The sequence below is a fragment of the Rhincodon typus genome, chromosome 40 (genome assembly GCF_021869965.1).
Source record: "Rhincodon typus isolate 14 chromosome 40, sRhiTyp1.1, whole genome shotgun sequence".
Taxonomy (NCBI): Eukaryota; Metazoa; Chordata; class Chondrichthyes; order Orectolobiformes; family Rhincodontidae; genus Rhincodon; species Rhincodon typus.
Window position 1 is genome coordinate 6,493,346 of NC_063371.1, and position 22,217 is coordinate 6,515,562.

General features: G+C 43.3%; 1 protein-coding gene across 1 annotated transcript in view; it reads right to left on the bottom strand.

Annotated features, from left to right (window-relative positions):
• LOC109912036 (calcium/calmodulin-dependent protein kinase type II subunit beta-like) overlaps positions 1 to 22,217 on the bottom strand; it is a 229,054-nt gene that overhangs the window by 144,528 nt on the left and 62,309 nt on the right. The window contains exon 3 of the mRNA XM_048618507.1: positions 7,455 to 7,514. Coding sequence (XP_048474464.1) covers positions 7,455 to 7,514 — 60 coding nt within the window. The remainder of the gene's footprint in view (positions 1 to 7,454; positions 7,515 to 22,217) is intronic.

The window sequence follows — 22,217 nt, forward strand, 5'->3', positions numbered from 1 at the left end:
GGGGGGGAGCGGTGATGGGGAGCAGTAGGGAGCACACAATCTGGCATCGGCTGCTACATCGGTAGAGGCTATGTCACTGAGGTAGGTTCAGCGGAGAATTTCATGTTGTTTGGGTCCAGCGCTGCTTGAAGAGTTATGGACTCTCTTTAAACTTTATCTTTTTACTTCTTTAATTATTCTTAAACTTTTCAAAATGATGCTGGTCATGGTGACAGTGGAAGCTTTTCACTGTATTTTACTGTTTTTTTTCCACTGTAAAATACACATGACAATAAAAAAAAACATTCATTCCTTCATTCATTCACTCCTGTCCTCTGCTCTATGAAGCACTTTTTCTTGTCATGTTCCGCTCCTGACATCTTTTCTCTGGCTCCCTCACATGCTTAAAATCTGTTCATCTTTTACTATCTTCCACTTCTGAGCAAAAATCCCTGACCTAAAATGTTAGCACTTGTTCTCTGGGCAGACATGCTGAATTTTTTCCAGCAGGTTTTCATTGTGGCATTATCTCACAGCCCAGCAACAGCGTAGTGATTGGCTCTACGCTGTACCAATCTTTACTTTTCCCAATCAACTGGCCTGTACGGATTCTCTCCCACAACTAAAAAAGGTCTGACAATAGAAATCCTAGGTTTCACAAGACAATTTTCAAACAACCATTCACTCAGTTTTGGAGGAAAACTGTTCAACAGCAGAGGGGATCAAGACTACTGAAGCATTTCTTCTGATGTCAAGGCCAAATTTAACAATTTACTGCTCATCTAAATGCAATAGGCCTTGCAATTATGACAGTCTCAAATGTATCTCACTCCATATGCCTTACTTTTGTTGCACACTGATGAGAGGTCTTGACTTTGAAAGCATTATTCATTTCTTCCCTACCCTATTCTAAACTGGAGGAAATAGTTCACAACTTTAAGACTGAAAACATCCCTGTCACGAACCAGTGTTTGGCAGCATGGAGAAAGGTACTGTTTTGTCAAAAAGAACATTCATTCAAAAATTTCCCAAGAGAAAACCCACCCCACAGATTCCCCATCCCACTCCCTGCCAAGATCCTCATCTTCCTCCCAACTCCAAGCTTGAAAATGCCCCTCAATCTTCTTCTACTCTGTTACATCCTTTCCAGCAACTCTTAAATTCTACTCGTCATCTTCCATGTCTTGTTTTGCAGTTTGGTAGCAAAACATCTTGGATAAATTCAAGCCAAGTGCCTTGTTATGTTTCATCATGTGAAAAGGGCTATCGAAATCCAAGCAGCTGCTATCCTTGCTTCATTTACTTAAATGAACAGACCTCTGCAGGAAATGCAGCAGCTTCTGGTAGACATCCTGGCCCTGGGAGACTGGGCATCTTTTTTTTTTACAGCAAGCAAACTGGCCTTAGGATGTTTTGTAAAGGAAAAATATTACTGCAACCACCCTGTGTGGCCATGGATTGCTTGGCTAAGCTCTGAAGCCCTCCCAAGTTGATTTTATATAATCCGTCACGAGATAGTGGCCTTATTCTAGTCATCAGTAAGGAGTGAATTTTTCCAAAAACAGAAAGCTTGCTCATCACGAGTCATAGAGCTGAGGTGATGGCCAAAGCAAGCTGAGGCGATGGCCAAAGCAAGCTGAGGCAAGATGTGGAAGTACCATTTTGTTATACAGACTTGTAACAGTTTGGAATACACTCCCCAAAAGTCACTTACAAAAGGGTCTGGGCTAATCATTGAAGTTAAAAGATTTGCTGGCTTCTGACACAAATCTTTCAAGTCATGGATTGTAGGAGGATTTGGACAGCCTCCTTTCAAGTGCTGCTACACATGTGTCATCATCTGCTGTTGGAATACAGTTGGCTGGAGCTCCTCAAATTCATTTTGCTCAGGATCTTTCCAACATTTCACATCTCGCAGACTGGGTGCCATGATACTTTTGGCACTGGAAGTGGAGAGCTTTGACCCATTCTAGTTCTTGTTGGATAATCCCTTCCTCGGGACGGGCAACCTCACTGAAGTGTAATTTTGCAAGGGTACATGCTGACAAGCTGTTTCTATGGGTGCAGGATGCTGTGATACCGCAGTAGTGGTCACTTCCCTGGTTCTGGGACAGAACGTCTCAAGTGAAGTCCACCTGCCCCAGAGGTGTTTCAGAACATGTCCAAACAGTTTGATTAAACTAACAAGAGCTTGACAGGGTGAAGGATGGAATTTGACACAGTGGGAGTGGTTAAAGCCCACATCACTTGGTGATTTAGCTCAGAAATGGCTAATGATGAGATGTCTACATGTTTCTGGGAAGAGTTCTGCTTCTGCGAGCTATTGGCCAGACAAAGACCAGCACCCCTCCTGTCCTATCAATGACAAAAGCAGCAGCGACCACACAGGAGGGCCTGGGTGAAGTGTATAAAATTATGAGGGGCATAGATAGGGTGGATAAGAAGAAATGTTTCCCAACTACAGGGATAAGTAAACAGGGCACAGATTCAAGGCGAAATGCCAGAGGTTTAAAGGGGTTTTCAGGAAGAATTTTTCTTATCCATAGGATAGACAGTATCCGGAATGCAGTGCCTGACAGAGGCAAGAACCATCACAACGGTTGAGATGAATTTAGTTGAACACTTGAAGCAACTAAGTTCACAAAGCTACGGGCCAAGTGCTGGAAACTGGGATAAATAGATTGGCATTTGATGTCTGCCATGGACACGATGGGCAAAGGGCCTCTTTCTGTGCCTTAAAGCTCTATGACTCATTGCTCTGACTGCGGGTAGTTCAAACAACAAACAGATCACAAGACAAGGAAAGGGATTTCCCCAGGTCCCTGAGTGCAGTCTGTGAAACCAACACTGGGAAGGCAGGGGAACACGTAGGAGCAGGCAATGGCACGTGGGAAGGGGCTTCACTGGGCAGAGGTCCAGAAGGAGGGACACACCTGCCCCAAAGCGCACACAGAACAAGCCCACTAGGATGTTTGCAACTGGTAAATAGTTGATCAATCCCTGTTTCTCTTTTCTCAAAGCCCTAACCGTGAATGAGCAAATCACAACCGTCAATCGCAACATATTGAAACAAGGGGGAGGTCAAAGCCAATTCTGTGCAGCAGGGGTAAGAAAGCAGGAGTCTGAACTGGAAATAGTGCAATATGTCTCTGGAATGAATGGGCCAACTGAGGAGACTGCGCAATGGGTCACAAGAAACAATATGTCAGAGTCGAGTCAAGCACATGGAATTTCAGGAACGAATGGGCAAGGGTCAGGTACAGTACATCTAGAAATTATTTTTGTTTTCTGACTATTGGCTCATGGGAAATGGGTATTGCCAGCAGCATTACTAATAGGTCTGAAGCCGGGTGGCTCACTAAACCATTTCAGAGTGCCGTTAACAGTCAACTGGAGTCCAGACTCCATCATTCCAAGTCCCACATCAGCGAGACCAGGTGAGAAGAACAGGCTTCCGTCTTTTGGTGGGTCTTTTATGGCAATCGACAGTGTTTCCATGATCACCTTCACTTTTAATACTTGATGTTTGAATTCAAATGTCGCCATCTGCCATGGAGGGATTTGAATCCATGTCCCAGAATATTAGTGTTTGGCATTCTGGATGACCATTTCAGTGACTTTACCACAACAGCACCATCTCCCCTAAAATATTCTGTGATATAAATATATGAGTGACACTGCTATTTTGTCGAGTGTCACTGTGACCGAAGCAGAGGGCCAGTAGTTTATAAGACTAGAGTTTACAGGAAAAGAGACCCTGCAACCCATCCAATTGCCAAGCTAAGTATCGGTCGTGAGAATCCCACAGACAGTACAAAACCCAGTTGAGGAGAACAGATTGAGTTCCCACCAACATCTGTCAGTTCAGTCTGTCACTCTCAAACTTATTTTAAAAGGGCACAGCATTATTTCACCAGCAGTGCATTAAAATTTCAAAATATTATTGGCATTTGTTTCCAAAATAATAGCACAATAAACAGATATTGAAATGTGAAGAATGAGCTTCATTTCAGAATATATAAGACAATTTGAATTAAGTTGAGAAATCTTTAAAGTGTCAAATTGTGTTGAAAGATTTGGCATGTTATTAATCACCTCAAGTATGAAATTACAGCTGAATCTTGCAAGGACAGCTCCAATGGGTTGTGTGCTTGTTTCTTAAAGAACTGTGGGGGCGAGCTGCTGTCAACAGCACAGACAACAGCTATACAGGTCTTGAGCGTGGGCTATTTAAATACTTCTGTTCCAGTATTATTAACTGTTCCAAACATCAGGAGCCTTTCACACCTATAGCATGCAAACTCACAAAGATAACCACTCAATTTGCAACATTCCCAATCACAGGAAATATTTTATTTATGAAAAACGTGGTTAAATAGCCCTTTATTTTAATGGTGATCTTCAGTTAATTTGGCTACAGTACTGTTACTTGCAGACATGCATTTGTCTCGAGTCCAAGCACTCTTTCTCCTAAGGAAGATCACGATGGCCACTGCACAGGTTACATACCTGTGTCGCACATGCAAAATGGAACTGAATTAGCTTTATTGTTGCATGTACTCACACCAGTACGGTGAGCAGTTAACAGGTTGCCACTTCCAGTGCCATCTTAGGTACAAAGATACCTCGGTATAGAATCTTGGTACGAAGCAGAAAAATGAAGAAAACCAAATTAAGAAGTTCACCATTACAGTCCTTCTGACTAACAAGTAGAAAAACAAAGAAACACAGGTCAACACCACAGTCCCTAAGCGCCCGGCCACAGTGGGCTCCATTTTGCCCACACCCGCTGCCAGCCGCCTCGGGGTGCTTGCTCCCGCTCTTGCCACCAGCACTTCAAGTCGCAGTGTGTTTCCCCATATTTGAATAAAGTTTTGATGTTGTTGACGGCCTATCTAGTATTATGGACAGTTTGGACTGTTTACTTAAGAAAGGACATAACTGAATTAGAAGCAACTCAGCGAAGGATCACTCAACTGAGCCCTGGAACAAGGGAACGAACTTAACAGGAAAGGTTGGAAAGATTAACCCTGCATCTTTTCGAGTGCAGAACAAGTGACCCCCCCGAAATATATAAAATTCTGAGGGGACTTGACAGGGTGGGTAAAAAAAGACAGATTTTGAAAACAAATGGTTTCCTATTTAAGACAGAGAATGAGAAAGGTTCTCTGATGGTCATGATTCTGAAGAATCAACTTGCCCAGTGAGCAGTGGAGTCAGGGTCGCTAAATATCTTAAAAGCAAAAATAGCCCGTTTCTTGACTAACATGGGAGTGAAAGGGTCTGGGAGTAGAGACAGGAATGTGGAGTTGATGCCACAATGACAGCAGTAATGATCTGATCACAAGCCAGAAGAGGTATTATATTTTTAACAAAGGGGAGATTAAAACTCTCGAGAAAATGCACTAATCACTACCCTCTGTTGAGAAAATCTTGCCCAGCAACACAATCTTCCATTCACAAAAGAGGAAAATGGAACAGAAGAAAACAGATCATCAATCAGTCTCCTTTCACAGATACAAACACTGTGTTCTTGACACAATAACTACCCAGATTAATAAAATCCAGCCCAGTTATAGGCAGTACCAACATGAAGTAACCTGCATGCCAGTTTTCAGGTGCAAACCTAGCACTGATTTTGCATCCCCTTTCGATGTGCTTTTTCCCAAACACAACACGTGGGGTACGCGCCTCTGAATTGGGACGAGTTCTAATGTTACAGTGAACTGGAAATAAATTACAATTTCTAAAGGAAAAGGGTGACAACTTTCTTTCAGTGAGATTGTAAGACGGAGACTTTGATGTGGTTGCGTGGTGCACTCTTCTCTGTGAATTAACTTGTCTTTTTAACTACGTGAATGTGCCAGCATTCATGTTACAGCAAGCAAGGCTGTTCCGAGTGAGTCACACTGTCCAGATTCAAGCTCTGCCTCTGAAGTGAATCTGCCAATTATGAGAAAATAGAAGCCATTTCCTCAGGCCCTGGTGCCACGCTGTTGAAAAGGATGCGGCTGTGCCCTCCCTCTGTGCGGAAGGTACAGCAATGCGAAAAATTCCCTCACGAGAAGCAGGCTCTGAAATGGCCACGTTTCCTTGACAACACAACTTGCTCATTATTTGTTCATATCTCTCCTCCTGCCTCAGAGCTGGGGATCATTTTGTGCACTGCAATCCAAATAATTCTGGCCTGATTTATTTCAATTGCTGTTTATGTACGGCAGGAACTGTCAGCACACAGAAACTGTGTATGCACTGTGAAGGAGAATCCGAGTGCATAAAAGCTGCAGCTTGAGAAAATACGCACCAATGTTTTATCAGCGGTGGTATTCAAAACTTCTTCTATAGTCTCTGAAAATTCATGCCTGTTAAGCCCAGACTGTATTGTAGTTCACCTGAACACCTTCCTGCCCTCAAGCCATTCCAACTCTCCATGGAGTTCTAATTTGAGACTGGCTTTTCTAAACATAACTGCAAGAATGGATTTACTCAGGAACGCTTCAGACATTACTTTAGTTCTCCCAGCAGTCCACCATCTTGCCTGTGGTGCACTTCCTCTGACATTTCCTGTCCAAGTTGCAGTGTCATGACCTGCTCCAGGACCTATCAACCTAAGCGAAGTGAGAACTTGGAATCAGAAGGTTATCAATTTCTTTTCACTAATACACCAAATGAAGGAGTGCTGCATTCCTGAAGGTGCCATCCTTCTGATCAGGCCTTGCCTGCCCTTTTAGGTGAATGGACAAACATCCCAAGGCACGATCTGAATCACAAAAGCAGAGTTCTTCTCAAATACTGCGACCAATATTTTTGCCTCAAATAATATTACAAAATTATCTTCTTTTCTCCTTCCTGACTGTTTACAGGAGTTCACATTGTGGAAATTCCTACATTACAGCCAATAAATTACCATTAGGACACAATCAGTGTTGCAAAGTGCTGTTGGACACAGGTAGGCAAAAGGTGTGCTGTTTAAATGCTGGTAATTCTCTGTTCCTTTCTCTCCTACCACCACACACACACACACACACACACACACACACACACACACACACACACACCAAGCTCTGTCATTAGTTTGAACCTGGATGCCTGCAGCTTATACCTGCTCATGGATTGACCCCTACTTGGTTGAATCCCAAGAATGCTGCACTTCTTCCACATGCCATCTCTGTGTCAGCTTGAACATTAATGAGTAGATTCCCATCCGCTTGGCATTGCAACCATTCACAACAATGGTGAGCACCCAGAACAACTGTGAGAACCCAACCAGATCTCTGCCCTTATGGTAAGGCAGCAGATCTCTTCCTCTTCATTTGTTGCATCCTGCTCCTTAAACCAAGCTTTCCTGACAAGAAGCTAACTTACATGTCTATACACAGCCATCTGCCAGACTTGTAACTGAATTTTGTCACTTCTCATCGAATCATGAAACTATTCAGTGTGAACAGATTTCACGCTCCTGCCTCATTACTCACCAATATTGGAGTGTTTCAACAACCGACAAATTCGAGCTTCCCTCTCTAACTTCTGGTGGTCTGCAAGAGAACAGAGATAAATAAATCAACAGAGAATTGGAGTGCAGGAAGTTTGCATTTCTGAAAACATCAGCAACAGTGCTAAACTAACTGTAAATTTGTTTGCTTTTGACGGCAAAAGAAATAGTTGAAAAATGCTTGCAAATACTTAAGCTGCTCAGAGAAATACTAAGGAAGAAACAGGGCTATTAAAAGAAAAGCAAAAAATGCATTCGTAAACAGATGAAAGAAAGAATTTTTTAAAAAACCACATGCCACGTTATTTTTAGTCCAACAAAACCCAACTTCTCTCTTTAGGTTGCTATTTTATTCTGGAACTTGTTCGGACTACTGCCACCCAAAATAGGAGCTAACCTTTTGGCTCTTGAGCCTATTGTGTTTTTTTTTGACATTTTCTCTTTTCAAATTCCTCACACTTGACTGTGCAAGTTGCAAGAGTGAAGCACATCACTGTGGGTCGTGGCACATGGTGGGCTAAGGATGGCAGATATCCATCCATAAGGAAGATCTGTGAACCAGATCGTTATTACCCAATTCCATGGTGGCTATCATGGTTGTCACCCCTCAAAGTGGCTTCATTTTCCTCACTTAAGAATTGAATGTAACTTCCACCTTGAAGCTGCTGTGGTGGAACTTGAACCCAAGTCTTTAACCTGGGCCCTGTGAATTCCAGCTCCAGTGAGAAGGCCACTATGCCACCAGCTGCCATCCAAAGATGTGTAGATTAGGTGGATTGGCTCAGCTGAATTACTCTGTAGTGTCCATGGATGTGTACGCTCTGTAGATTAGCCATGTTAAATGTGGGTTACGGGAGTAGGGCAGTGAGGGTGGGTCTGGGTGGGATGCTCAGAGTCAGTGCAGACTCAATAGGCCAAATGGCTTCTCTCTGCAAAGTCGGGATTCTATAATCTTCCCCAATCTCAACTGAAATGTGACCATCTTGCAGTCAGCATTCAGTTGATCAAATTTGTCATTACCCCATTTAAACCATCTTTCTTCATATCTCAGTGAAAGCACCTTGGGCCGCATCTCCATCTTAAAGATTTAAGATCTCCATCTTAAAGTACAAATGCAAGTTAAGACTCAATCGATCAGTGAGGCTAAATTGGCTGAACAGTCTCTTTTGTGCTTCATGTCTCTGAGAGAGGAACTGAGTGAATGAAAAGAGGGTGCACTCAAATTACATAATGCTCAATAAACAGAAGATTCAGGGCGCACTGTTAGCAAATATTTAATCATTCAGAAGATTGTGTGAAATAAAAATCAAGTCCAAATCATGAAAACTGCAGCTTTAAGCAGTATGCTTCGTGATGCAGACAGTTAAAACAAATCCTCTGCACAGAATTCATGTTGCTCCCACATTGATTAGTGATTTGACAGTCTAACAGTGATTAGATTTCAGCAGTTCTGTACTGGCTGCGCAGCATTTCACAACCTCCAGTAGTGAAAGGTACTACTTAAATCTAAGTCTGCTTCTTTTCACTGTTTCGACACTATTCAAACAGACAGTTCAACTCACACATGAAACATGTATTCTGAGAAACAGGGGTCTGTTCAAGTTGTGTTCTGGGATTTTGCAATCAGTACATAGGTCCAAACCTGTTGTGGGAGAATCTGCGACAACGTCGAGTTGAAGTTTCAGGCCTCGAGCTTTACTTCAGCACCAAACGTTCTGTTGAAGGTCACATACTAAATATCAATCCTGTTTCCCTCTCCACAGGTGCTGCCGTGTCTGTTCAGTGTTTCAAAACATTTTTTGTTTTTATTTCAGATTTCCAACAGCTGCAGCACTTTGCATTTCTATTAGTGTATAACTCAGCACTGGGTCTCTTCCAGCAGTGCTACCTTGAGTGCACTATTCTTCTCTCTGATAGGATTTTGTTTAGACTGCTTTACCCTCCCTAACCTTATTGCATTGTGCTGTTTTTGATTACTTATCAAAGCAAATTCTTGCCCTGCTTAGCAAATGGCTCCAGCTCTCATGAATTCACTTGGATTCAAAGTGAAATTTCACCTTCACTTTGGAGCATACCATTATAACTGTCTCTTAAATATTCAACATTCCTTGAACTGCTGTTCTCACCAAGTGACACAAAGGCAGAGATGTGAAACATTGTCTGTTTCTCCCTCCATAGATGTGGTCTGTTGTGCCAAATATTTTGTTTTTTTTTGAAATTACACGCTTCCAACATCTGCAATCTTTTGATTTTGTCCGAATCCCTTTTGTGAAGGTTTTGTTTACAATCAGGCTTCAAACGGATCTCTTTAATGTGGGCCAGCATGGGCTCTTGTGGTGCAGTGGTAATTTCCAGACCTCTGAACCAGGAAGCCCAAGTAGAAGTCCCACCTGCAGTGTGTAATAACCTTTCTGAATAGGCTGGTTAGAAAATATATCGAAAAGAAATGGTGGTACAGTCCTGAAAAAGTGCTACATGATTGGAAGGAAGGCACCTATCAAACCAGCCCCCATCAGAGAAATAGACAAGGTGGGCAGTAGTTATAGATATGAAGGAGGTTCGAGAAATAAGGAGCAGTAAAAACATGCTGATGCTAATGTTTCACTGCTGTACTAAGGGAGTACTGCAGCGGCAGAGGTGCCAGCTTTCAGGTGAGATGTTTAACAGAGGACCCCATGGACCTGAGCAACTAGCTGTCCAGTCCCATAAATCTGACAAATCAAAAGTCATTTACTGGTTGCAAAATGCTTCCAGGTATCCTGAATTCACAACTTAAAAAGGTCAACAAGTTTCTTCCAATTTTAGCTTCATGCTCGCTGATCCGATCTTCGAACCTCATAGGACAGTGCTGTGAGAAGCCTTTTCAATTGTTTGCAAGGGTTTTATGATACATAGCTTTTAATTTAACACGCAGTTTCACAATGTTATGCAGCCCTGCATGATAACAATCAATTCTGTGGCAAATGTTGCAATGTTAAAAAATGTGAATGTTTTCCACATGAAACTATCCACATCTTTTTTACGTCAGTGAATCTTGTGATGATGCCAACTTAAACATTGTGAAATCAGCTCACTGTATTTTCTTGATGCGAGTCCCAAAAGGATGCCACAAATATGCATTAAAATGGCTTCAGTGGCCCAGCTTCTTGTTTGAATGATGTTATTCTGTAGTTACAGGAGATCAGCTGATGAGGGTCATGACAGCCTGATGTGCCTGCACTTAAGATTACTTACGGATATCATTATTCCAGCCTGTACCCTCAATCTTTCATTACAAACAAAAACATCCCGACTCCGATGGAGGGTCTTAGTTCTAGGTTGACCAAGCAACACTTTGGAAAATACCCAAGGAGTGAAAGGTACTCATAGTTCAAGAGTTCGTGAGCTAGTAGATTGAAATCAGAAATTGCAGTACGTTGAGAAAGTGAAGCCATGGCCTAAGGGTAAGCAAGGTAAGTACAAAGGAGAAAGGAATAGCAGATGATGCAGATTGGTTCAGAAAAGAAAGGTTTACAAGATTGATTCCTGCAGCAGCAGATATATGACAAAACAGTGGATCGATTTGGTCCATATTTACTGGAGTTAAGAAGAGTGGAGGGTGAGGATATTTGGGGAAGGGGGAAGGGGTATGGTGCATGTCTTATAGAAACCTATAAAAATCCAACAGGCCCAGACAGGCGAAATACAGGAAGGATGCTCCTGCTAACTGGGGAATCCAGAACCAGGGGTCACCCTTAAAAGATACAGAGTGAGCAATGCAGGTCTGAGATGAGGAGAAATTTCTTCATACAGAGAGTCGTGAGCCTGTGGAATTCTTTGCCACAGAACGTGATCGAAGCCAAAACATTACATGTCTCAAGAAGGAATTGGTGGGGGGGGGGCGCACAGTGGCTAGGGCAGTATGGGGTCTCAGTGGGCAGCACTGTTGCCTCATGGCGTCAGGAACCCAGGTTCACGTCCAGCTTTGGGTGGCTGTCTGTGTGCAGTCAGCACATTGTCCCTGTATCTGCATGGATTTTTCGTTGGGTGCCCTGGTTTCGTCCCACAGTCCAAAGATGTGCACGTTACCTGATTTGGCCATGCTAAATTGCTCATAGTGTCAAGGCATGTGCAGGTTATGGGGCTTAGCCATTGTCAATGCAGGGTTACAGAGGTACGGTTGGTCTGGGTGGGATAGTCTTTGCAGGGTCACTGGATGGGCTGAATGGCCTTTTTTCACACTGAAGGATTCTATGAATTAGAAATAGTTCTTAGGGCTAAAGGTATAAAAGGGTACAATACTTTAAACAGCAAACATTTTAGTAACCAACACCTATGGTACCAGATAGCCCAAGAACTGCCAATGCTGGAGTCTGAGATAACAAGGGGTGATGCTGGAGGAACACAGCAGATCAGGCAGCAGGAAAGCTGACGTTTCGGGTCGGGACCCTTCTTCAGAAATTTCAACTGAACTTTGAGACACCAACAAACCTCAAAAAAATCTCTGTAAGAACACCAACGCACCTCCTGAAATCAACATACAATCACTCAGTACAGATAGTTCTCCTATAACACGACATTTGTGTTCTTGTGTGACCTTGTGAAATAGAAAGTCACGTTGTCGGGAAATCGCTTTACTGTACAGTAGAAAGTTCACGTTATCCAAACAGTGTCACAGCCAATTTGCATTAACGAAACACACTTTACAGCGGAAATACCTCTGAGGATTAGAAACGTAATGCAGGGGGGTATCCACATCACTATTATTCTTTATTTACAGCACAAATACTTGGACATTATGGTAGATCGCTACATTTGACCTATGTAATTTTTGCTAGTTTATCAAGACTGCTGGTTAAAACAAAGGTTGCTGTACGTTAAAGGACGAAAGTGGGAACAAGATTCAGAGTTAGAAGATCAGCCATGATCATGCTAATGGGCCAAATGGCCTCCTCCTGCTCTCAATTTCTATGTTTCTAAAAGGGCAGGAGGAGGCTCATGTGCAGATTAAAAAATACCAAAGGCTGCCAGGCTGAATGGCATTTCACTGCTGTACATTATGTATAATTATCTATAATTTCTGATGAAGGGTCTAGGCCCGAAACGTCAGCTTTCCTGATCCTATGATGCTGCTTGGCCTGCTGTGTTCACCCAGCTCTACACCTGGTTATCTCAGATTCTCCAGCATCTGCAGTTCCTACTATCTCAAGAGATGTTTCTATTGTCTTTTAGAAGAGGACAGTTCTTTTCCGTGTCCTGGGCTGTTACCATCCTTCAAAAAGCATGACAAACAGTTTCAGCTATTCACTGTTGATAGAACGTTCCACATACAAACTGGCCACTGTGTTTTCCTGCATCACAACAGTGGTTACCATTCACAACCACTAAATTTTGGGAAATACAAAAAAACTAATTAGGAGGACTTGGCCATTGACACCCGCTTCCAAAGCTTGCTCTACTGTTCTCTGTGATCATGTCTCATTTGACAGTGACCTCAACCCACATTCCCACCTGTCCCTAATAACCTTTGAATCCCTTGCTCAGTACAAGTATACCTCTGCCTTCAACATGCTGCATGACCCTTCCTCCACTGCTCAATGGCCAGAACAGCTCTACAGATACTAAACCCTCAGTGTAAAACAAGTCATTGCAATCGCCATCTTGAATGAAAGACCCCCTTATTTTTGAAAATCAAATCACTCAAGGATCTCATTTCAGTGGAAATTTTCACTTCTTCGTCTTCTGATGTGCCTGATTCATGTTGCAAAAAGGGACAACAGGCTTTGAATGATCACAATTTACATCCAATATTTGCAAGGGAGTTCTGGTTTAACCCTTGTGAATGCTCTGAATGCCTCAACTCTACCATGCTAACAAGACTGGAAGAGGAGCACCTAGACACACTTGTCTAAAAACCATCAACTTGGCATTCTACTCCAATTTCTTCCATGCTGTCGACACTATCTAGCCTTTAAACCATACTCAACTGCAAGTCAGCTCGGAAACGTGGAAGGAACAAATGCAAAATCAAGGATAACATCCAATTCTTTGCAAATCCTACCCAACCAAAAAGACTGAATTTGAGGTCATTATTTTAGTTTGGTGGAATTTGAATGAATTCTTAAATCTTATGGAACAAAAACAGAAAATAATAGTATTTGTATTTTCAGAACAAAATGTGAGTGACGTCACGTGCATCTGGATTTAATCCCTTTACTTCCTTGTATGTTCGTTGAACCAAAAGTATTTAAATGTTCAGAGATAGCAAGAACTGTAGATGCTGGAGTCAGAGACAACACAGTTCGGAGCTGGAGGAGCACAGCAGTACAGGCAGCATCAGAGGAGCAGGAAAGCTAACGTTTCAGAAAAACCAAAGAAAGGTCCCAACCCGAAACGTCAATTTTCCTGCTCCTCTGATGCTACCTATAGCCTGCTGAGCTCCTCCAGCTCCACACTGTATGTAAATGTTATTTATCCCATGTTCTGACTCTTGAGAAGCCACTGTCTCAAAGTTCTCCTTTTCAAGGGACGAGCACAAAGACAAGAGAAAAAAAAATGCATTACTGAACAGCCCGGATTCCTCTTCAACGTGAACGTGTGACTAAATGACAGTAAACAGACTCTTACAACAGAAAAGATGAGACATGAGAAAATATGAGGCTTTCCACAATGTGAACTGCTTTGCCACGAGACTAGAACTAGGAGACACAATTTATAAGCTATCCACATCCGCCCAGATAAGAAGAATTTATTTCGTTCCAAATGTTGCAAGAGTTTGGAACTCATCTCCCCAAACAGCAGAGTTTGCACAGCCAGTGAATATTTTTATAGGTGGCAGGAGTAGCATTCTTGACTAACAAGGGAGTCTTAAGTTATACGGTTTGGTGAATACACAATCTGATCAGATATGATCTGCTTGAGTGACAGTGTAGCATTGAGAAACCAAACTGCCTTCTCCTGCTCCTATTCATATGACCAGATGAACAGCTGAGATTCAACTGGCTGCATCCTGACCAACTTGTTTTCAATGTTGGCCCACAGGGCAGACTCAGAGGAAAGTGGGGCCTGTCGTTTTCCTCCAACTTACTGTTGAAAAAAGTAAACCTCAGGTGGAGACAAAAAAAAACTGCAGACGCTGGAATCCAAGGTAGACAAACAGGAGACTGGAAGAACACAGCAAGTCAGGCAGCATCTGCAGGAGAGGAGCAGTCAGTGTTTCAGGTATTATCCTTTTTCAGGACTGGATATCGGGGTAGAGGGAGCTGCAGAAAAGGAGTTGGGGGGGGGAAGGCGGAATGGTGGTGACAGGTGGACACTGGTTGTAGGTAAGATCCGGTTGGTCGACAGGATGGATGAATCCGGTTGGTGGCTGGAAGGGAGGTTCAGAAGGTAGAATGGAAGGGAGGAGGTGGGGCTGGAAGGGGAGCCAGGGGATGGGTGGCAAGGTTATTTGAAATTGGAGAACTCAATGTTGAGTCCTCCGGGCTGTAGAGTCCCCAGGCGGAAGGTAAGGTGTTGTTCTTCAAATCTGCGTTGCAACTCGCTGCGATGCTGGAGGAGGCCAAGAAGGAACATGTTGGAGGGGGAGTGGGGCAGGGAGTTGAGATGGGCGATAACCGAGAAGTTAGGTTGGCCGTTACGGGCCAGGCGAAGATGCTCAGCAAAACGGTTACCTAGTCTACGTTTTGTCTCACTGACGTAGAGAAGACCACATCAGGAGCAAGGATGCAATAGACTAGGTTGGAGGAGATGCAGGTGAAACTGTGTTGCACACAGCAGTACTGTTTCGGGCTCTGAATGGAGGTGAGGGAGGTGGTGTGTGGGCAGGTGTTGCATCTTTTAGAGTAAACCTCCCAATTTCCTGGTGGTGGCAAGAGGCAAGGCTAAGTGAAATGAAGCAATTCCAATTTTTATTCATTATCTGTTGGAGGCGAGATGGGAGTATTCCAGCACTCATATGTAAATGAGGCTAGACAGACCACGTGCTGACACATAGCTCACTTCCAGACAAATAGGCACCTTGCACTAAAAATTAGTCATTATTCAGAAAAATGCGCAAATAAAAACACATACTAACCTCCACTTTATGAACATCACACTTCCACCAAAGTGAAATAGATTACTCATTCTACAACTGTTGCTGTCTAACACTGGGCTTCAGATTTACACAAACAAACAGTCCCCCATTCAGCAGTCAGTGATCATGTGACTGACCCACGCTTAGCTCGAACACATACAAATTCCAGTCCTGCCCTGAACCGTTTTCTGGTGGTCCCTGACTAGCGACGAACATGGTTTCTTATGTGTCAGTGTCAGACCAAGTAGCACACCTGCCCAATAAGCCAAAAAGAATGTGCTGAGTTTCCTCTGTAATATGCCTCTTAAGTAGACTAACGTCAACAATTTATGCTTGTTTAGCAAAATCTCAAATGATCTTGATTCAATCATCAAAAATCTTCCAAGTTGCCCTGCCACCATAAACAAAATCTTTTGGAATACAGTTAAGATGATCAGCACAAAACTGCAGATGTTAAACTCTGCCTTATCTCACCCCACAATCACCATTTCATCGGATGCTTTAATACGGTTTTCTCGATTAATCTGAGACGGTCAATGCAATTAATCCTGCGTGCTGAGCACTGATGAGTTTCAGCTGTTAAATCCACCATAGATCTGTCGAACACTTTCGTCCATATTTTGGCCTGCAAACTTTCTCATCAATAGGGCTGACATCCTCTCAATTTCAGAAAAACTTGCTCTTCAAACATCAAACAAAAATAAAACACTTGCATCTGTAAAAGAGCTTTATCATAAACAATATTGTGAACTGACAAAATTTGACTCTCAGCCATGAGGAAGGTGTAAGGGTCTAGACAGCTTGAGGCAACATTATGAAGGAGAAAATGCCTATCGTCCATGCATTGGTCAGCATTCCCCATCACGCTCACCAACTTTGAGCCCTAATCCTGGGAATACTGGGTTGATGCAATTTTGGTCTTTTGCACGTGTGCTTTTAAATGCACTTACTGACAGCATTGTTTTCAACTGCCTGGGGCTGTAGCTCTGGAACTCCCTCCTTGTCTAAATTTCTCCTTTATAAAGGTGCTACTTAAAATTCACCTTCTTCTCTCCGCTTCTGTGTCTCAGTGTCACACTTAGTTTGGAACATGGTTGTACACCTTGGGAACATCGGACGATATGAATGGGAGTACATTAATATAATTTGTTGATGTTGTGATAAGACACTACTTAAGTACGAATCGAGGAAGGTATTAAACTGGCAGCATATGCGAATTACTGCAATTCTCAGCATGTCATGAGCATCAGCTATAGTACATGCTTTCAAAGTGCTATAAGTGAACAGATGTCGGTGAGCACTGCAGAATCCACTCTCTGGATCTTGGTTAAGGTACTTGTTGATTTACTGCACCAGTGAGGGGTGTAGCTTGGATTATCCAATGATCCAAGACATTGTCACTCTGTGTCAGAGGGACAAGACAAGATAATGACGGGGCAAAGAGCAACGTGATATCTGCAACCAGACTGGAGAAGTCCAACAGAGATGTACAGGTCACAGACCCTGAACCAGTGACTCCAAAGATGAAGGGATTTCGTTTTTGATCACTTCTCTTTCAGATTTCATGCTCTCCTCGATGAAGGTTTCCCGCAGGACATGTTAGTCAGAACTATTTTTAAATTTCCTGAGAGTCGCTGGTGCAGCAACATCAGGCGAAGTGGAGGAGAGGCAGCAACATGTAAAATCACTTCAACAGCTACCGGGAAACCATCCAGGTCTCAGTTTCAGACTGTGCGTGCAGCCTTTTAGGAGCAGCTTCCCAGATCAGTGTTGCTGATGGCTTCCATTGCCAGTCCTGAACGGCAAGGCCCTCAGGTGGGGGCTAGCTAGGTACAGTCATCTCCTGAGAGTGGGCTCTCAGCTCAATGAGGACGGTTGGGCTAGAACTGTTGACAGAAGGAGATGCAGACTGGCACCAGAAAGAGTCATGAGGCTCACATTGCACCTGAACTTACATATGAACAATGCTCCTGCTCAAACGGTCATGGAAGGGTCAATCCCACACAACAAGTAGCTCAGCTTACCCTCACAGGCATCACCAAGCTTTCTGGGGATTGTTGCCAATTTGTTACTTTGGTTGAGGATACATGCAAGAGAGGACAAGCAGGAAAAGACAACGAGAGCTAATGAGAAAAAACCAAAAAGGGCAGACTTTCCGCTGGAAAGCTCGACAAGTGGCATGTTAGCTCACTGCAAGACCAGACTCCCGCAGCGTCAACTCATCAAGCTTCGTAACAACTGAAAGAACACAGCCGGAATTTCATTTCAAGCAGGATTTAATTAACCTTCACAGACTGGATGTCAACAACACTCCATCAAATCATGCACAACATGAAAGATTCACAGAGGTTTTCGGGGATGAATGATGTCACAAAAACCATCCCAAACAGCACCAAGTCGACCTATTTACTGGAACCTTTCAATCGAGTTAAATGTTAATGCCTTTATTTGATTATCATTTGCATTGAGGTTGAGAACAAAGCTTGTGATGGACAAAATTGTACCTGCGGCGCCCAATTACTCAACTGATCCAGAGAGTCAACGTACAGCCGTGAGAACGTGCCTGCACAAGCACATTGTTCAGATTTGCACGGACCCCGTCCAACAATTCTGAACCTCTTGGTTTCTTTGGATCAACTCATAGTTCACTTGATTCTCTCAACAGATAAGTACACATATGCGTGCCACAATCCCCATCTGTTTAAACTCTTCAAAATACACAAATACAGTCAACTGAGGGCATTCCTCCAAACTGATAAATAAAAAACCACCATTCTTGCAAGATTTACAAGAAACTGCAGTGGGAATATAACTGATGGTGCTGGATAGTCCAAGAAATCTGTGGCCCGCCAAATCTGGCCTCACGAACAGAGCTGGGTTTTGGTATTCCAACACTGACGGCCATGCCTTCGGTTACCTCCAGTCTCTCAACCTCTCCACTTTCAAGACTTTCCTTCAAACCCACACCATTGACTGGGCTTTTGGCTGCATTATGTCAACTTTTGATTCACAGTAAGAAAACAATAAACAGGAAGAGGAGACGGCCATTCAGTCCATCAAGCAGGGTGGCATGGTGGTTAGCACTGCTGCCTCACTGCACCAGGGACACAAGTTCGATTCCAGCCTTGGGCGACTATCTGTGGTGCTTGTACATTGTCCCCGTATCTGTGTGGGTTTCCTCCGGGTGCTCCGGTTCCCACCTACAGTCCAAAGACGTGCAGGTTTGGTGGATCAGCCACAGTAAAAACAGTGCCGTATTGACCTGTGATGTGCAGGTTAGATGGGTTAAGCATGCTAAAAGCCCCACGTGGGGCTGGGGTGGGGGAGTGTGCCTGGTTGGGATGCTCTTACATGTTTCAATAAGATCACCTTTTATTCTTCTTAACTGCAATGAATATAGGCCCTGATAAAGAATTGAGTGCCCTGGATCAAAGGACGCCTCAAACACGTTGTGCAAGCTCTTGTTCCCTGGATTCTGTAGCCCTTACCTCACCTACCCAATAATGAACAGTTTGTTGCTGTGGTGCTGCAGAAACTCTGGCACCAGAGTGCATATGGTCAAGAATCACAGTTCCACACGCTTGAGTCCCTCTCAAGAATTCTACCAGCTGACATCCTCTTTACTCCCATGGAACTGAGGTTAAAATAAAGCATTAATGCTTGCTGTTTTCTTTTGAAATGCATAATCCTCTGCAACAGGAAACCAAATTATCAGGTAAACAAATGAAGCAGAAGAAGAAAAGTTCAGCTGGCAGATGATTAAGATGATCCATTAAACAACCAGGAATCTTTAAAACAAGCCAGGATGAAAATTACTTAGCTGCAATTTTAACCAGGCCTGCCAAGACAGTAAAAATGCAAAATAACGGCCCAAGTTACGTTGACAATTCGGTGAACAGAAAATGTGATTTACTTCCAGAATAGGAGTCTGCTCGTCTAAAAGAAATTGTGCCCAACTGTACTTTTTAAGGGACAGCTACGAAACACAACTTAAAAACACAATAATCGCTTGTTAGTTCAGGCAGTGGTGTTTTTTGGGAGCTGCGTAAAGGAAAGGCAACTGATGTAGAGACACATGCCCTTGATTTGACAGAATTTGCCATCAAATTAAAACTGCTCTTTCTGGACAATGATCAATTATTCCATTCAAACCAATGAAACTTGTCAGGTTAGAAATGTGACAGTTCAGAAGTCACATTCAGAACAGGTCATTACATCCCGAACAGAGAGCATTCGTATGCAAAACAGGCTTGCGCAAATGGCAGAAGACAAGATGAGCAACAGTCTCCCCAGTTTCAGTATCAGTTGGATTTCCGAAAGACTTACAAAAAGCAGAGCTGCGAAGATTACATGATCAGAAAATATGTGACTTGCTCAGTGAGCCCTTACCCCACCGGATGGACTCAATTGGTTGGCACAATGTAAGAGCTGGGCTGGAAGAATCAGAAGGCAAACCCCTCCTCCCCGCCAACCCACCTCTAGCCTCAGCTTAAAAAGCAACCCCAAGCCAGGGTCGTACATAGGACAAATATCCAGAGATGGATGCTGGGGAAGAGAGTTTGCCAGCGGTGACTGTTATCTCATTCTACGGATAAAGGAAATACAAGTAAAAGCATCATGCATTGCCCAATATCGTCAGACATTAAGAAGGGAGTGTGAGGCCAGTGCTATGTAATTTGGCTGTATTAGGAAAAGGCAAGCAAGTTCAGCTCCCACAAAGGACATCTGGTGAAGAAGTTGGGTTTTCATAACAAACGCAACAACTTCCATGATCCTTTACTTCAGATGCCAAATGGTCATTCATAATAACATGCCTCTGCAGCGTTTGAAAGTTCAACTTCTGGCTTGAACATCCAGTACCGTAACCGCTCAGCCACCAGGTCTAGCACGCAGATTGAAACTGCACTTGCGTGCACGTTGGCCAAAAAGGAAAATGAGAGTTGAACAGAACTGCAATGTTTCACACAGAAACCGATGACCCACAGACCCACACACCCGCACGCGCGCACACACACACACACACACCCCCTCTCAGACTCAAACACACACACGCACACTCACAGCTATGACCAATACACCAGGACACCTGAGGGTGTCAGATTCACCAAGGCACAGGTCATTTTCAGGCCTTGCAAAACAACAAGAGATTAGGCAGATTGCAGCCCTTCTGAGCCTTGCTGCTTTGTGAAATTTTTCAAACTGCCCACTTCGAATGAGGAACTCTGCTCACTGATCGCTATTTGTCACAAAACAGATTAAGACCACAGGAAATCCCAATGTTATCAGTCAGAAAACATCACGTTTCGAAGTCAAAATAAACGAGGCCCTGCAAGAGGGAGCATCCTTTATCTGTGCTGACTCTTCACTGCAGTAAACTGAAATACTGCTCTGCTCTTGGACCAGAATTGTATTCTTGACTCCACGTGAAATTTTTATCCACTTTTCTATCCCGCGATCCAACTGCCTGGGCCTCGACCACTACCATGCCAAAGTCATTCATTCATTCATTATGACAACCAGTGGATAGAGAAATAGATACACTGCAGAGAATACAATATTCGCACAGCAATAAGACATGAAATGACATGAACAATTCCAGGTGCATGCACTAAGAACAGGGAGTATGAATCATAGATTGTGCAGTCAAGAGAGAAAGGAATCAATGCGATAGACAAGGGAGAACAAAGGAAGGCAGGAAGAGGAGAGGAAATGCAGAGGGTGGGTGGTGGCAAGAGTCAGTGTGGGATGTAGGAATGGAAATATAAGAAGGAAAAGTGAAGGCCAACAAGAAGGAGAGGCCATTAAGTGCTGATTTAGAATTGGAACATGAGGCACTGTGTGGTTAGCTGAAGAATGCTTCACTACATCACAGATCGCATTGCAAACTTTGAGCTGTCCATATTTCCAACTTGCTCGATATTCGGTTTACATTGCAGAAATAGCACTGACAGCAGTAGTTAAAGCAGCACAACCATGAACCAGTTCACTGCCTGATACCCAGCCTGACTGGCTTATGGATATCAATACTGTGTGCAGCAATCCAATACTGTCAAGCCTGTCAAACAGTTTGCTCCCCATGATAATCAGGTTAAAAATAAACTCTTGGGAAATGTCTGATTATATTCTGATTGCTAAAAATATCCCTGCACTATCCAGGTTACAGACACTTTTACTGTGCACTGTACAATTCCAAACAATGTGGCACATTCTCACTCCAAAGACAAGGCTCTGAAATAGCAGTGTAAAAAAAATGGCAGACTGCTAATATGTTGGTATCAAGGATGCTGTATTGGAAGCTTGCTCATTGGAACAGCAGCTTACCCATGCACTGGGTACAAAACAAACTGTGAATCGCTGACAAGATGCAGGATGGGAAAACTAAGAACTAAAACTCAGCATACAACTGACTACAATCAGCTCAAGCATACAAATCTGATGATGCTGACGATAGAACTAGCAACTTTGGCCTGGTGAGTCGAATTTGTCCTGTCAGTCACACCAGACTGCAAAACAATGGCTCAAACTCCGGGGAAGTAGGGCAGGAGTGTCACTGCAAAATCAGGGATCCTGCCTTTCAGATGATGCATTCATGCCCTTGCAGGGTGAGGAAGTTCATCAGTCTGGGGACCTTACTCTTCAACTCTGCCCCAGAATATTGTTGTAAAAAATCCATATGCACATAATCAGGTT